This window comes from Mytilus galloprovincialis, chromosome 9 (genome assembly GCF_965363235.1).
Source record: "Mytilus galloprovincialis chromosome 9, xbMytGall1.hap1.1, whole genome shotgun sequence".
Taxonomy (NCBI): Eukaryota; Metazoa; Mollusca; class Bivalvia; order Mytilida; family Mytilidae; genus Mytilus; species Mytilus galloprovincialis.
In genome coordinates this window covers 9,506,994-9,522,701 of record NC_134846.1, presented here as the reverse complement: position 1 = coordinate 9,522,701, position 15,708 = coordinate 9,506,994, and the positions used below count along the sequence as shown (strand labels likewise).

The window sequence follows — 15,708 nt, the reverse complement described above, 5'->3', positions numbered from 1 at the left end:
GTGGTATGGCTGTCAATGAAACACCTATCCACAAAAGTTGAGATTGAAGCAGATGTAAGAAATAAATAGGTCATATTTACAGTCTAAAAATGTGTATAGAGCCTAAACATCAAGCTATACATATGTATACTAGCAATGAAATTGTAAAAAAGTTCGAATCCTAATCTTTGCACCAAACAGAGATAGTTTGGAGTTTTTTCAATGATATTTACATTTTTGAATTCATCTGGAACCAAAACGAATCGATTGTTTTCATTGATTTTTGTAATATATCATAATGTAAGAATTAATATTGTAATAATTAAAATATATATAATAAAATAAATGCATTTTTTTTTCTGAAATATTTGTACCCTCAAGTCGCCTTTGGTGTTACTTTTAACTGCATTTAAGTTAACGTGTATCAAAAATCAATGCAAAAGATTGATGCTTTATAATTACCCTCGATTTCAATGTTATGCAGATTGAAAAAATAAATATCTATAACTATGATAATGTTGAGGATATAAAAGTATGTTAAAAACTAATAAATACGCTTCCACTTTTGAAAAAAAATAAGCATGATTTTGCGTTCCCAAAGGAAATAAAAAACGGAAAAAACAATATCGAGGGATCAACTGCCAACCATTTAAAAAGAAAAAGAATGAGAAGGCGAACCATTTTAGATAGTACAAGCAACTGCTAATATAAATCTATAATTGCGATAAAACAAAAAGTAAACTTAATACTTTGTTTCAACTATGAAGGAAAAAGTGTTCATTAGAATTAAATATAAACGAAAACGTTCTTGATTCTGGTAAAAATCCTGTTCTTGTTTATCGCGTTTTAAGTTTATTGGTGTGTAATTGTGTGTCGAAAGAATCATGGATTTAAATTTCGACTTACAGCTTATTGTGTTATTTGGATTTTGCTAATTATTGATGGCTATTATTTTACAATCATGTCTTTTTATCTTTAATTATCGAACAATATCTACTACAACTGTAACAACATGTTTTAAAACCATATATTAATGTAATATTTTACAGATGTTTCATTCATTTTTACATTTAGCATTCATATGCCCTGATTGGCTCAGGAAATGTGCTGATGGACAACAATGTGTCAATAAATACGATAGTTTCTGTAATGGACTTGTACAATGTAACGATAAGTCAGACGAAGATCCAGACTTTTGTCGAGGTACTTTAAGGAAGCTGGGTTGTCATGTTTTGGATTTTTTGTCAGATTTTCGAAATTCTCTGGTTTTAGCCTTGAAAAAATTGCCCGGTGACCCCCCATTTTTCTTTTTGTAAATCTTTTACATGTATAATAATAAGCAATCTGAAACAAGTCTTATAAAATTTTGATTATTTTTTAATAGTTTTTGAGAACTTAAACTTGTCAATGATAAAGCTATGCAAAGTCAAGAGAGAATATTTTCCAGCCAAAACTTCAATGGCGTATATCTCGAAAATAAACACGGTGACCTATATATTTTTTTGCTCTTTGGATTCCTTTATTAATCCCCTATCGATGTAATATAGTGTTTTGAAAAGTTATTTTTTTTAAACTGAGAAGCGAACTCCCTTAAGGATGTATTCTTCTGACGTTTCAGTCTCATTCAGTCTCATTGAAATCTCGTTCTGAAATTATTTCCAAAACATGCGATACAAGTGGAAAATAGCAATGAATTTGATAATTTTCATAATCAAACTTAACTCTGTGAAAGAATTGTGTATTTCCAATAAGTAGTTTTTGAGTAATGAAATTTTCAAATTTTATTACTTAGCAAGTCAGTCTTTTCAGCCGAAATTTTGAGAAAAATGGCTGAGGGGTACAAAAAATGATTTTATCAGAAACATGAACATCCCATATAACTTTTTCTTTTCAAATTTCTAGATATGCATTTTTTCAATCATTTATATCAAAGGAGTTATAATAATATGCATTTTGTTCTTTAAACAGAGAAAAATCACAAATTGACGAAATTGACAACATGATAAATTTGACACGAAAAAACATCAAAATATGATAAAAAATTTCTTATATTAACACCTACCTATAGTTTTTTTTAGTTGAATTTATTCAGATTGGTCCACTTCATCTTTATTGAGAGTATGAACAAAAGTTTAATAGTAGAAGTGTGATTTTTTATCATGATAATAGCCCTAAAAATGGGTAAAAATTGATGAAAAATGGGAAAATTATCAACATTGGGTACTTTCAATGGGCCCTAGCAAAAAACGAAGCGCACCACCAGATGATTTTTTCTTCACCATCAACGGACTGCTTTATCGTTATTTAAGTGTTATCTACATATAAGGGTAATAATAGATTCTGCTGAAATTCAGATAATCAGAATGAAATAAAAAGTGAAAATATGTCTTTTCAAATTTTATATGAAGATTAAATTTTTGTTGGAGTTTTAATTTTGTGGATATATTCTTTTTTTCGAAATAAACCAATTGAAATCTCTCACGAAAGTTTCTGCTGTTTCAGTATACATAACACGAATTATTTAAACGATAACATAATGTTCATTTGATAGAGTCTAGGTTGTTATAATAAGATTCTCGTTAATGTATTGTCATAATCGTGTGCAGACATATTAAAACTGTTTCCTATGATTCCAGTCAAGGATGATGAAGTTTGCAATTCTACTGTGTATACCGTCAATAGGCAACATCGCAAAAATGAATTAAGGGTTCCTAAATAATACATCAAATTAGTTTTGAAGGAAATTATCAAGTAAAGTCTTTCGACCATTTATCTGAACTTTAAATATTGTTTTGCAGCAAGAGAATGTAATTATGGCTATATGAAATGTCATGATGGCATACAATGTATTCATGAATTAGACCTATGTGACAGACACATACATTGCAATGACAAATCTGACGAAGACGAAGATATGTGTAAAGGTGAAGTACTCACATTTCAGTTTTGTTTTTTAAGCATTTAGTCGTTTTAATGAAGGATTGTAGTCAGAGGTTTATATGTTTGGTTTTTTTTTTTGATAAAATATAGGCATATTGATAGTGACTATCATGAAATGTGCAAAAGTCGATTATGGGTTTACTTGCATAGCAATATTTAAGCATTTAGATAAACTGTTTTCAAAAATAAAATTATGAATACGCTCAAGGTATTCATTGGACTATTCCATTTGTGCCTAAAATTAACACACACGTATATCCGCAATGATCTTCAACTCAAATTATCTGAAACCAATAATAAGGTATTCTAGAAACACGTATTATTGAAACGTTTATGTGATGTTTATTTCCTTATAAAATAAAGTTTAGGTTGGTTTTGTTTATTGTTCATGTCGTGTATGTGCAGACATATTAAAATTATAAAAAAAAGATGTGGTATTATTGCCAATGAGACAACTCTCCACAAGATACCAAACATGACACAGAAATTAACAACTATTGGTAACTGTACGGCCTTCAACAATGAACAAAGCCCATACCACATTGTCAGCTATAAAAGACACCGAAAAGACAATGTAAAATATTTCAGACAAGAAAACTAACGGCCTTAATCATGTAGAAATAATGCATTAATTTTTTTACCTGTTTTCTTTTAAAAAAATACGATTTTTTCATCTTCCTACTTTATGTATTGTCAACAGACGAGTCCGCTAAATGAAATAAGGGTTTGATAAGTATATCGACAATTTACTTTATGTAAACATGCATAATATTGTTCTGCAGCAAGGGAATGTAAAAGCAGCAAAGTGAAATGTGATGATGGCATACAATGTATCTATGAATCACAACTCTGTAACGTAAACATAGATTGTGTTGATAAGTCTGATGAGGATGAAGATATGTGTACAGGTAAAATATCGAAGTGTCAGTTTTGTTTTGTGTCCATTTAGCCTTTTCGGTGGAATAAAGATAGTTGGATGATTATATTTAGTGATTTGTTAGAAAACAATTAAATACAATGTTGGTATGTCAAAATCGAATTTCAATGTTGTCGTTAATGCAAGAGTCGAAAGAAAAAACATACAGAACAAAACTTTAACATAACTTCTTCCACATGCATTTAATATTTAAGTTATATTAAGATTTTAATACAAAATATCTGAATAGTGTTTCCTACGTTCAGACAAATTCATTAGAACTAAAAAAAAAATCGGTTCCAAAATAAGTACATGTACATGTTTTTGAATAATCTCATTGTATTCAGATACTGATGATTAATCATTCTATTCTATTATATATTATATGTTATATGAATATGATTAGATTTTACCTGCATTGATAAGCAACATAAGTGTGCTGACGGGTTACAATGTATTGCTGAACACCGTTTGTGTGACGGATATGAACATTGTACAGACAGATCAGATGAAGATCCCGACTTTTGCAGAGGTATTATCTTAAGAGATTTTAACACTGTGACATATTTAATGGAATTTTATTTTTATGTTACCATTAACTTTACCCGATGCGTTTTATTTCGAGTTGTACATCATTCAAGGGGTCGATTGTTTTGTATTATAACGGTAATTGCTTCTAAACCAACTAAGGTACAACTACACGTCATATTATGTATGCAAAGTCCTTATAAATGGTCCTGAGTAGTCTTAACTCTAATTTGTTCCATGATTGGTATTAGTACAAATTGTAAATATACTTTTTTGAAATTTGTTGTAATGTTGTCAAAATATGTCCCTCATGACAAAATCCTCAGAGTCAAACGTAATGAATGCCTAGTACATTTAATCTAAACAATATTTTAATGCTTTTGATTTACTTCAGAACTCTCTATTTGACTTATGATATGTAAAATAAAGCATATATGAAAAAGAAGAATTTGTATAATTGCCAATGTGACAACTCTTTCCAAGAGACCTTAATGACAGATACATTAACAACTAAAAGTCAATCTACTGCCTTCAACTATTAGCAAAGCCCACACCGCATGATAATATATAACAGGTTACGAAATGACAAATGTTAAACAATTCAAACGAGAAAACTAACGGACCAATTTAAAAAAAAAATAGAACACATTTAACAATATTAATTGTAATCAACACATATCAAATTTCTGTGTAAGTACATGTATAGCGTAGATGAATTAAACAAAAATCATAAATGAACCATAACGGATGTAAGGAGACGGATATGAGTGCCATTGAGACAACTGTCCATCTATGTCACAATTCTTTAAAGTAAACCAGTATAGGTCAAAGTACGGTATTGAACACAGCGCCTTGGCTCACACCGAACAGCAAGCTATTAAGGGCCCAAACTAATCTAGTGTAAAAGCGTTCAAACAGGAAAATGAACGGTCTGATATCAACAACGAGAGAAAAAAAAACACGTATGAACCACATCAACTTCTGAACATCATATTCCTGATTTAGGACAGGTGCAAACAACTGCAGCGGGTTTTGACGTTTTAATGGTTATAACTTTTTACTATTTCATATTCATCACTTAATTTGGCTATTTGGGAATCTGCTCAATTAAGATAAAGAAAAATGCCTCCATGCCTTATCCAAGACCCTCCAAGGTACTGAAAAGAAGCAAAGTATAGACCCCTTGCTTGGCATCACACACATTCAATTATGGTTCCAAATACATGCATGAGACTACCAGGAATCCTATGAGAATATCAGAAAGCTTATTATAATAATGTATAATATTGATGTACAGTTCTAAAGATGCATATCAAATGTACATTTGTTAAGCTGTATACAAACTGTACATCCGTAAAGCTATATTTAAACTGTCATTCTGTTACGCTGTATATAAACTGTACATGTTTAAAACTGTATATAAACTGCAACTCTGTAAATGAATTGAAGGGTCTTGAAATGTCACATCAGATTAGTTTTGAAGAACTCTACGATTATAAGTCTTTCGACCATTAACTTTATGTAAGCAGGCATAACTTCGTTTTGCAGCATGGGAATGTGAAAGCGGCAAAGTGAAATGTGATGATGGCATGCAATGCATTTATAAATCAAAAATATGCGACAGATACACAGAATGTAACGACAAATCGGATGAGGACGAAGATGTGTGTAAAGGTGATTTGCTTTTGTTTTACAAACATTTAGCGGTTCTGATTGAACGGCGATAATTGTACTGAATCTGGCTGAGCTCATCATCAACTCAGTTAAAACAACAAATTATCAATTTGATTTGATTAAAAGTTTCGGCCAGAAACAAAATTTAAAAAAGAAAAATTTAAACGACATTGCCAGTATAAATTATTTAAATACTAGTAAAGTAGATTCTATAGTTTATAGGTATAGGAAGATGTGGTATGATTGCCAATGAGACAACTCTCCTTCCAAATAACAATTCATAAAAGTAAACAATTGATTAAAGGCCAAGGTACGATCTTCAACACTGAGTACAAAAAAATGATGTTTGAATCAAAATATGCCAAAAATACACCTAAAAGATGAATAAATGTGAGCATCTAGATTCTCAAAGATCTGGAAAAAATCTCTTAAGTTACACATGCCTTGACGTAAAACAAAACCTCATTGTTTTCAGTCATTTAAAAATTCAATGACTAATACATGATCGGAAAATGATATTATCAAAGTTATGACCTGTCAATGCATAGTACTGCCCCAAATACAGTTGCTACCTTCAAAGACAAAACATTCAGCAGCAGTTTAATCGGACCTGTGATTTTTAAGCTAATATACAAATGTAAGTTCTGTACACAAATAAATTAGCAGTGCTGTTCAAATATTACTGGCATTAATCGGTTCGCAAAATATACTTTCTGATTTAACTTCCGCAAAATGAGAATTGGCTATATTAAAGGAAATAAGATTTCTTCTCGACCTGTATTTTCGACCCGAAAATCATTATTGCTATGATGCTTCTGTTGTTCATTATGTAATTCAGGAGATATGTGTGGTAATGAACACTACTTTTATTAAACATTGCATATGAAGGGTTTCATTTAAGTATTTAACATGTTTAATTTTTGTTTTTGTTTAAGAAGGGTTGATTCTAAGTGTTCATGTTTGCAACGTAGATAATTGTAATACTTATTTAGTTCTTACTTATAAATTTGATTAGTTTATAATTTTATGAGGAAGAGAAACTGATAATGTGTTGTTTTGTGAAGACATTATACGTCAATTGCAGCTAGAATTTGTGATCCCGGCAAGACAAAGTGTGCTGACAATCATCAATGTATAAACTTAGATCATGTTTGTAATGGTCTTACGGACTGTTATGATGAGTCTGATGAAGATCCAGTGACATGTAAAGGTAATTGTAACTAATAACTTACTGCTTATGTTCATTTGTACAGATATATTAAAGCAATTTTGATATTTGAAACCACTATGAATATCCACCTGTTTCTGACTTTAAAATCAACAAAAATTTTAAATAATCAATCTTGATTTTTGTTAAATTAAAACCGTTTGTATAATAAGATTAACAAAGATGAATAGAGTTGTGAACTAACTGCCAATAAGACAACCCTCCCTCAAAGCTGAAATGAATATCAGCAACTACAAACAACCGTACGGCCATCCATCATGAGAAACCCTTTAAGTTTAATTGTTTATAAAAGGCCCCGACATGAAAGAAATTAAAAAATTCTATTTGAGAAAGCTAACGGTCTAATTCATAACAAAACAATTTACGACAAACAAATGTGACTGACATGAATCTAAGACAACCACAGAACTGACTTTAGATAGGCACGTACTAAATGTTGCAGAGTTAATATAAATAGTAAGATCTGACTTGACTGCCAATGAGATAACTCTCCATTCAAGTCCGGGCCCGGTTAAAAAATCCCCGTAAAATTTAGGATGTGCTATTCCGTCGAAATAGGGTTTCTACCCGCAGCACACGAGATCTCTGTATCTATGAAATTGTTTAGTAAAAATTTAAAGTTATTGAAGAAAACAAAATCCATGACTTAAAAATTTACTAGTGATACATTGATTTCGCTAGTTGAATTCTAAAATTATGAATTTAATTGCATATAAAGATCATAACCCCGGAATGAGTTTATTTATCTTCAACTTCAGGATTTTCTTTTGCCTTTTTAACTGTTTTGATATGATGGTCTTGTTTTTTTTTTAAACGAAGCACTCGTCTGGCGTACGCAATTATACGCTTTGTATCTTTGATGAGTTTCGGATATATAATTTATGTATGACGGCCACATATATGGTATGATTCTGATAAAGATGTGAATGGTCGTGACGCTTTACGAGATGGTTAATATTTTGTCGGTTTGAGGTGATGGATTTAATTGTATTTAAAGATACACAAACTTATTATAGCGTGTCTGTTTGTTGTCGAATTAAATTGATATTAAAACCTTTAATAGGATAACATTTTTATATATTTTATTTGAATTGCAATGTTATTGGCTTTGAACTAGATGTCAGTAACTACGATTAGTCCAAGATCTGTACTCAGTGTCTTTTTGTTGTGGGGATGTATTAGTGCCCGTTCTCGTCCAATCTGGGGGTTTTTAAAGAAGTATTTCTATTTGCATCAATCTGATGACTTAATATATACCTGGAGGTAAGACAGAACCTTCGAGTTTCAAATCATTTGAAAGTTCAATGATCAACAAATGATCGGACAATGATCTTATGAAGTTATGTCATGACAACGAATAATACAGTCCATCCTCGAAGACAAAAGTTAACATTCACTAATGTGATTAGTGTGGTTTTTAAAGTCAAATAAGTGTTATACACGATGAGTAGCTATCAGTGCTGTTCAAATATTTCTAGCATTAGCAAAGTATATTGTCTGAATTAACATCCGAAAACAGATGGCTATGTTGTGGGAAGTAAGATTTTATCTCTATCTGTATTTTCGACAGGCAAATCAATATTGTTATGGTGTTTCCTTGAACTCGTTGTTATTTTGTAATTAATGAGCTATTTGCGACTCTTAGTTAATTAGGAGTGAACACTATCTATATTAAATACTGTATATGAAGGGTTTCATTTACGTATTCAAGATTTAAAAAAAGTTTGTTTTGCTGTTTAAACGGGGTTAATTTGTAGTGTTCATATTTGCAAGCTACATCTGAATTGTATCAATAAGTTCGTTCTTACTTAAAAATTTAAAAATTATGTGGAAAAGGGGAGGAATTGATCATGTGTTGTATTGTGATGACTGTAAACATCAATTGCAGCTGAAATTTGCAAACCTGGTGAGAAAAAGTGTGCAGACAATACTCAATGTATTAACATAGACAGTGTGTGTAATGGATATGTGGACTGTAGAGATGTGTCTGATGAAGATCCAGAAACATGCAAAGGTACTTTTAATATTTTACTTACTGATTATGAAATAAGAAAAAAAAACAAAACATTTTTGTAACAAACCTGTGATTGAAGTAATATAACTTTGACAAGTGCTCGGAGCACAAAAATCATGCTCGAAACATGAAATCCAGCATTTTGATTGGTTGATTTAGGAGTATGAGTACACAAAACCGAATCAAAAGTTTTAGGACTTCAAGGCCTGATATTTACGTAATTTGAAATTGTTGAAGCATACACAAGTCGTTACCCCTTTTTCGTTATTAATACAGCATGTACTCGATAGCATCCGTAATCAAGAGATTAATGTGCGAAACTGAGATCAAGAATTGGTTAATCTTATACATGTACATGTTAAAGTTGTGTCAAATATATTAATAATCATTACACATTGTTCCACGAATCTACAACATCCTATGCATTGTATCATTATATAAAAAAGAAGATGCGGTAGGATTGGCAATGAGACCCAAGGACCACAAGAGACCAAAAAGGACACAGACATTAACCACTATAGGTCACCGTACGGCCTTCAACATTATGTTTATTTCGAGATAGTGTTTGTACTTTAATAGGAAAATATACGATATATATTAATTTAAGTTTGTTTGAGTATTTTACAGTTTTACAATTTGAATGCATTGAATGATATCTTTAGTCGTTCATGAAACTGTTCCTTCTAAAATGTGTCTGTACATGGACTGATATACATCTTACATCGATGTTATCTTATTCTGTTTATTCCAATCCTATATTACCCTATTCTTCCTGTTGATATCACCGTTGACAGCAGAAATGTCTGACCTAACAACGGAGACAAACACAGTTCATCGTTATGACTATGAAAGACAATCTAAAATATTTCTTTATTAACGATATTGAAATGAGTCGAAATATTCTAAGCTGCAAAATAACATTTAAACTCATAAGTCGAAAAAAGTCTGACAGGGCAATGGTAAACAAGAAAGAAGACCGAAAAATTAAAACCAGATAAGAAAAACACGACATAGAACACTAAAGACTGAGCTTCACGAACATTAATATGTAAAATAATTCATGAATAATGCAATTGGTATGGTTCAATTTCAGATGAGAATGCACACTCAGTAATTTTTCAAGGATTGTTCCTTAAATCAAATATGTAATCAATGAAAAATTCTTTACAAAAATTCAAATCAACGAGAAACCGTCTAGAAATTAAGGTTTTGCTTATTTTATCTATTTGCTCTTATGCTTTTGTTGTATGGTGTTGATTAATACGTTAAACTTGTCAATGATAAAGCTGTGAAAAGTCAAGAGAGAATATTTTCCAGCCAAAACTTCAATGGCTTATATCTCGAAGACAAACACGGTGACCTATAGATTTTTTTGCTCTTTGGATTCCTTTTTTAATCCCCTATCGATGTAATATAGTGTTATGAAAAGTTTTTTTTTAAATTGAGAAGCGAACTCCCTTAAGGATGTATTCTTCTGACGTTTCAGTCTCATTCAGTCTCATTGAAATCTCGTTCTGAAATTATTTCCAAAACATGCGATACAAGTGAAAAATAGCAATGAATTTGATAATTATCATAATCAAACTTAACTCTGCCAAAGAAGTGTGTATTTCAAATAAGTTGTTTTTGAGTAATGATATTTTCAAATCTTATTACTTATCAAGTCAGTCTTTTTAGCCGAAAGTTTGAGAAAAATGGGTGAGGGGAACAAAACATGATTTTACCAGAAACATAAACATCCCATATAACTTTTTCTTTTCAAATTTTTAGATATGTATTTTTTTAATCATTTATATCAAAGGAGTTAAAATAATATGCATTTTGTTCTTTAAACAGAGAAAAATCACAAATTTACAAAATTGACATGGTAAATTTGACACGAAAAAGCATCAAAATATGATGAAACTTTCTTATTATAACACCTACCTATAGTTGTTTACTCATTTATTCAGATTGGTCCACTTTATCTTTATTGAGAGTATGAACAAAAGTTTAATAGTGGAAGTGTGATTTTTTATCGTGATAATAGCCCTAAAAATTGGTAAAAATTGATGAAAAATGGGAAGACCATCAACATCGGGTACCTGCAAAGGGCCCTAGCAAAAAAAAAGAAGCGAACCACCATATGATTTTTTCTTCACCAACTATTTTTGTACAGTTATATTAACCAAAAAATCAGGTTTAGAAAAAAGTTTAATTTTTGACATTTTTGGCCCCTCAGAGGTGTACATCCTTAACAACGAACTGCTTAATCGTTATTTAAGTGTTATCTACATATAAGGGTTATAACAGATTCAGCTGAAATTCAGATAATCAGAATGAAATAAAAAGTGAAAATATGTCTTTTCAAATTTTATATGAAGGTTAAATTTTTGTTGGAGTTTTAATTTTGTGGATATATTCTTTCTTCGAAATAAACCAAACGAAATCTCTCACAAAAGTTTCTGCTTTTGCAGTATACATAACACAAATTATTTAAACGATAACATAATGTTCATTTGATAGAGTCTAGGTTGTTATAATAAGATTCTCGTTAATGTATTGTCATAATCGTGTGCAGACATATTAAAACTGTTTCCTATGATTCCAGTCAAGGATGATGAAGTTTGCAATTCTACTGTGTATACCGTCAATAAGCAACATCGCAAAAATGAATTAAGGGTTCCTAAATAATACATCAATTTAGTTTTGAAGGAAATTATCAAAGTAAAGTCTGTCGACCATTTATCTGAACTTTAAATATTGTTTTGCAGCAAGGGAATGTAGACATGGCTATATGAAATGTGATGATGGCATAGAATGTATTCATGAAAAAGACCTATGTGACAGACACATAAATTGCAATGACAAATCTGACGAAGACGAAGATATGTGTAAAGGTGAAGTACTCACATTACAGTTTTGTTTTTTAAGCATTTAGTTGTTTTAATGAAGGGTTGTAGTTGAAGGTTTATATGTTTGGTATTTTTTTTTTTGATAAAATATAGGCATATTGATAGTGACTATCATGAGATGTGCAAAAGTCGATTATGGGTTTACTTGCATAGAAAGATTAAAGTATTTAGATAAACTGTTTTCAAAAATAAAATTATGTATATACGCTCAAGGTATTCATTGGACTTTTCCATTTGTGCCTAAAATTAACAGACACGTAAATCCTAAATGATCCTCAACTCAAATTATCTGAAACCAATAATAAGGTATTCTAGAAACACGTATTATTGAAACGTTTATGTGATGTTTATCTCCTTATTAAATCAGGTTTAGGTTGGTTTTGTCTATTGTTCATGTCGTGTATGTACAAACATATTAAAACTATAAAAAAAAAAGATGTGGTATAATTGCCAATGAGACAACTCTCCACAAGATACAAAACATGACACAGAAATTAACAACTATTGGTAACTGTACGGCATTCAACAATGAGCAAAGCCCATACCACATAGTCAGCTACAAAAGACACCGAAAAGACAATGTAAAATATTTCAGACAAGAAAACTAACGGCCTTAATCATGTACAAATAATGCACTAATCTTTTTACCTGTTTTCTGTAAAAAATTATGATTTTATCATCTTCCTACTTTATGTATTGTCAACAGACGAGTCCGCTAAATAAAATAAGGGTATGATAAGTATATCGACAATTTACTTGATGTAAACATGCATAATATTGTTCTGCAGCAAGAGAATGTAAAAGCAGCAAAGTGAAATGTGATGATGGCATACAATGTATCTATGAATCACAACTCTGTAACAGATACCCAGATTGTTTTGATAAGTCTGATGAGGATGAAAATATGTGTCCAGGTAAAATTTCGAAGTGTCAGTTTTGTTTTGTGTCCATTTAGCCTTTTCGGTGGAATATAGACAGTATATATCAACAACAAGAAATACGAAACACGTATGAACCACATCAACTTCTGGACATCAGATTCCTGACTTAGGACAGGTGCAAACAACTGCAGCGGGTTTTGACGTTTTAATGGTTATAACTTTTTTACTATTTCATATTCATCATTTAATTTGGCTATTTGGGAATCTGCTCAGTTAAGATAAAACAAATACCTCAATGCCTTATCCAATCCCCTTCAGCGTGCTGAAAAGAAGCAAAGTATAGACCCCTTGCTCGATATCACACACATCCAGTTATGGTTCCAAATACATGCATGTGACTATCAGGAATCCTATGAGAATACCAGAAAGCTTATGAGGCTACACAGCTACTTAAGTACAAGTAATCTTGATGTACAGTTCTAAAGATGCATATCAAATGTACATTTGTAAAGCTGTATATAAACTGTACATCCGTAAAGCTATATTAAAACTGTCCTTCTGTTACGCTGTATATAAACTACATGTTTAAAACTGTATATAAACTGCAACTCTGTAAATGAATTAAAGGGTCTTGAAAGAGGGACGAAAGATACCAAAGGGATAGTCAAACTCATACATCTAAAACAAACTGACAACGCCATGGCTATGTCAATATCAAATTAGTTTTGAAGGACTCTACGATTATAAAGTCTTTCGACCATTTACTTTATGTAAACATGCATAACTTTGTTTTGCAGCATGGGAATGCGAAAGCGGCAAAGTGAAATGTGATGATGGCATGCAATGCATTTATAAATCAGATATATGCGACAGATACCCAGATTGTGACGACAAATCGGACGAGGAAGAAGATGTGTGTAAAGGTGATTAGTTTTTGTTTTACAAACGTTTAGCAGTTCTGATTGAACGGCGATAATTGTGCTGAATATGGCTGAGCTCATCATTAACTCAGTTAAAACAAAAAGTTTCGGTCAGAAACAAAACTTAAAAAAGAAAAATGTAAATGACATTGCCAGTATAAATTATTTAAATACTAGTAAAGTAGATTTTATAGTTTATAGGTATAGGAAGATGTGGTATGATTGCCAATGAGACAACTCTCCTTATAATAACAATTCATAACAGTAAACAATTGATTATAGGCCAAGGTACGGCCTTCAACACGGAGTACAAAAAATGATGTTTGAATAAAAAAATGCCAAAAATACATCTAAAAGATGAATAAATGTAAGCATCTAAATTCTCAAAGATCTGGAAAAAATCTCTTAAGTGATACATGCCTTGAAGTAAAAGGAAACCTCAGTGCTTTCAATCATTTAAAAATTCAATGACTAATACATGATCGGAAAATGATATTATCAAAGTTATAACCTGTCAATGCATAGTACTGCCCCTAATACAGTTGCAACCTTCAAAGACAAAACATTTACCAGCAGTTTAACCGGACCTGTGATTTTTTATCTAATATACAAATGTAAGTTCTGTACACGAATAAATCAGCAGTGCTATTCAAATATTACTGGCATTAATCGGTTCGCAAAATATAATTTCTGATTTAACATCCAAAAAATGAGAATTGGCTATATTGAAGGAAATAAGATTTCTTCTCGAACTGTATTTTTTACCCGAAAATCATTATTGCTATGATGCTTCTGTTGTTCATTATGTAATTCAGGAGTCATTTGTGGTAATGAACACTACTTTTATTAAACATTGCATATGAAGGGTTTCATTTAAGTATTTAACATTTTTATTTTTTGTTTTTGTTTAAGCAGGGTTGATTCTAAGTGTTCATGTTTGTAACGTAGATAATTGTAATACTTATTTCGTTCTTACTTATAAATTTGATTAGTTTATAATTTTATGAGGAAGAGAAACTGATAATGTGTTGTATTGTGAAGACATTATACGTCAATTGCAGCTAGAATTTGTGAACCCGGCAAGACAAAGTGTGCTGACAATCATCAATGTATAAACTTAGATCATGTTTGTAATGGTCTTACGGACTGTTATGATGAGTCTGATGAAGATCCAGTGACATGTAAAGGTAATTGCAACTACAGTGAAACCTGTCCAAACCGAACACCCACGGGACTTTGCGTTTTGTTCGGTATTCACAGGTGTTCGGATTGTAGAGGTAAACGGAAGTCAACACCCAAATAATTTTGGCATTTACTGACAAGGGATAATAGTTGACACAACAGACCACAAATTATTTTTGTGTTGATTTAGATGTAAATGTAAAAATAAAAGAAGATAGACGTTTTGCTACATTTTTGTTTATAAATCAAACGCCACTCCGTCAATCACGCTCGTCGTTCGGAGATGTCCGACGTGGAGCGATTTTGCTTTTATAATTATTTTCTCATCCGTTAATTCACTGACCAATTCAGATTCACAGTCACTGTCAAATGAATCGTAATTGAATCGGGAACGTCATTGTACACACGAGTTCTCGGACTAAACTGGTCACCCACTGATTGATACTTCGGTACACGACAACAGTGAAACAACAGCAGGGGTCTAGTTTATTCTCGGACTTTATCGTTGCTAAATAGCTAACGGAAGTCTTCGGGAGCATTCGAATCAAATAT

The 15,708-nt window shown here is 31.3% G+C and overlaps 1 protein-coding gene across 20 annotated transcripts in view; it reads left to right on the top strand.

The window, feature by feature from the left end:
• LOC143044369 (uncharacterized) overlaps positions 1–15,708 on the top strand; it is a 165,691-nt gene that overhangs the window by 140,229 nt on the left and 9,754 nt on the right. For 15 of the 20 annotated variants that reach the window (XM_076216333.1, XM_076216330.1, XM_076216346.1 and 12 more), the window contains 7 exons: positions 5,912–6,037; positions 7,122–7,247; positions 9,154–9,279; positions 12,033–12,158; positions 12,962–13,087; positions 13,852–13,977; positions 15,036–15,161. In XM_076216333.1, the coding sequence (XP_076072448.1) occupies positions 5,912–6,037; positions 7,122–7,247; positions 9,154–9,279; positions 12,033–12,158; positions 12,962–13,087; positions 13,852–13,977; positions 15,036–15,161 (882 nt within the window). The remainder of the gene's footprint in view (positions 1–5,911; positions 6,038–7,121; positions 7,248–9,153; positions 9,280–12,032; positions 12,159–12,961; positions 13,088–13,851; positions 13,978–15,035; positions 15,162–15,708) is intronic. The other 5 variants (XM_076216331.1, XM_076216335.1, XM_076216336.1 and 2 more) reach the window with 5 other exon arrangements.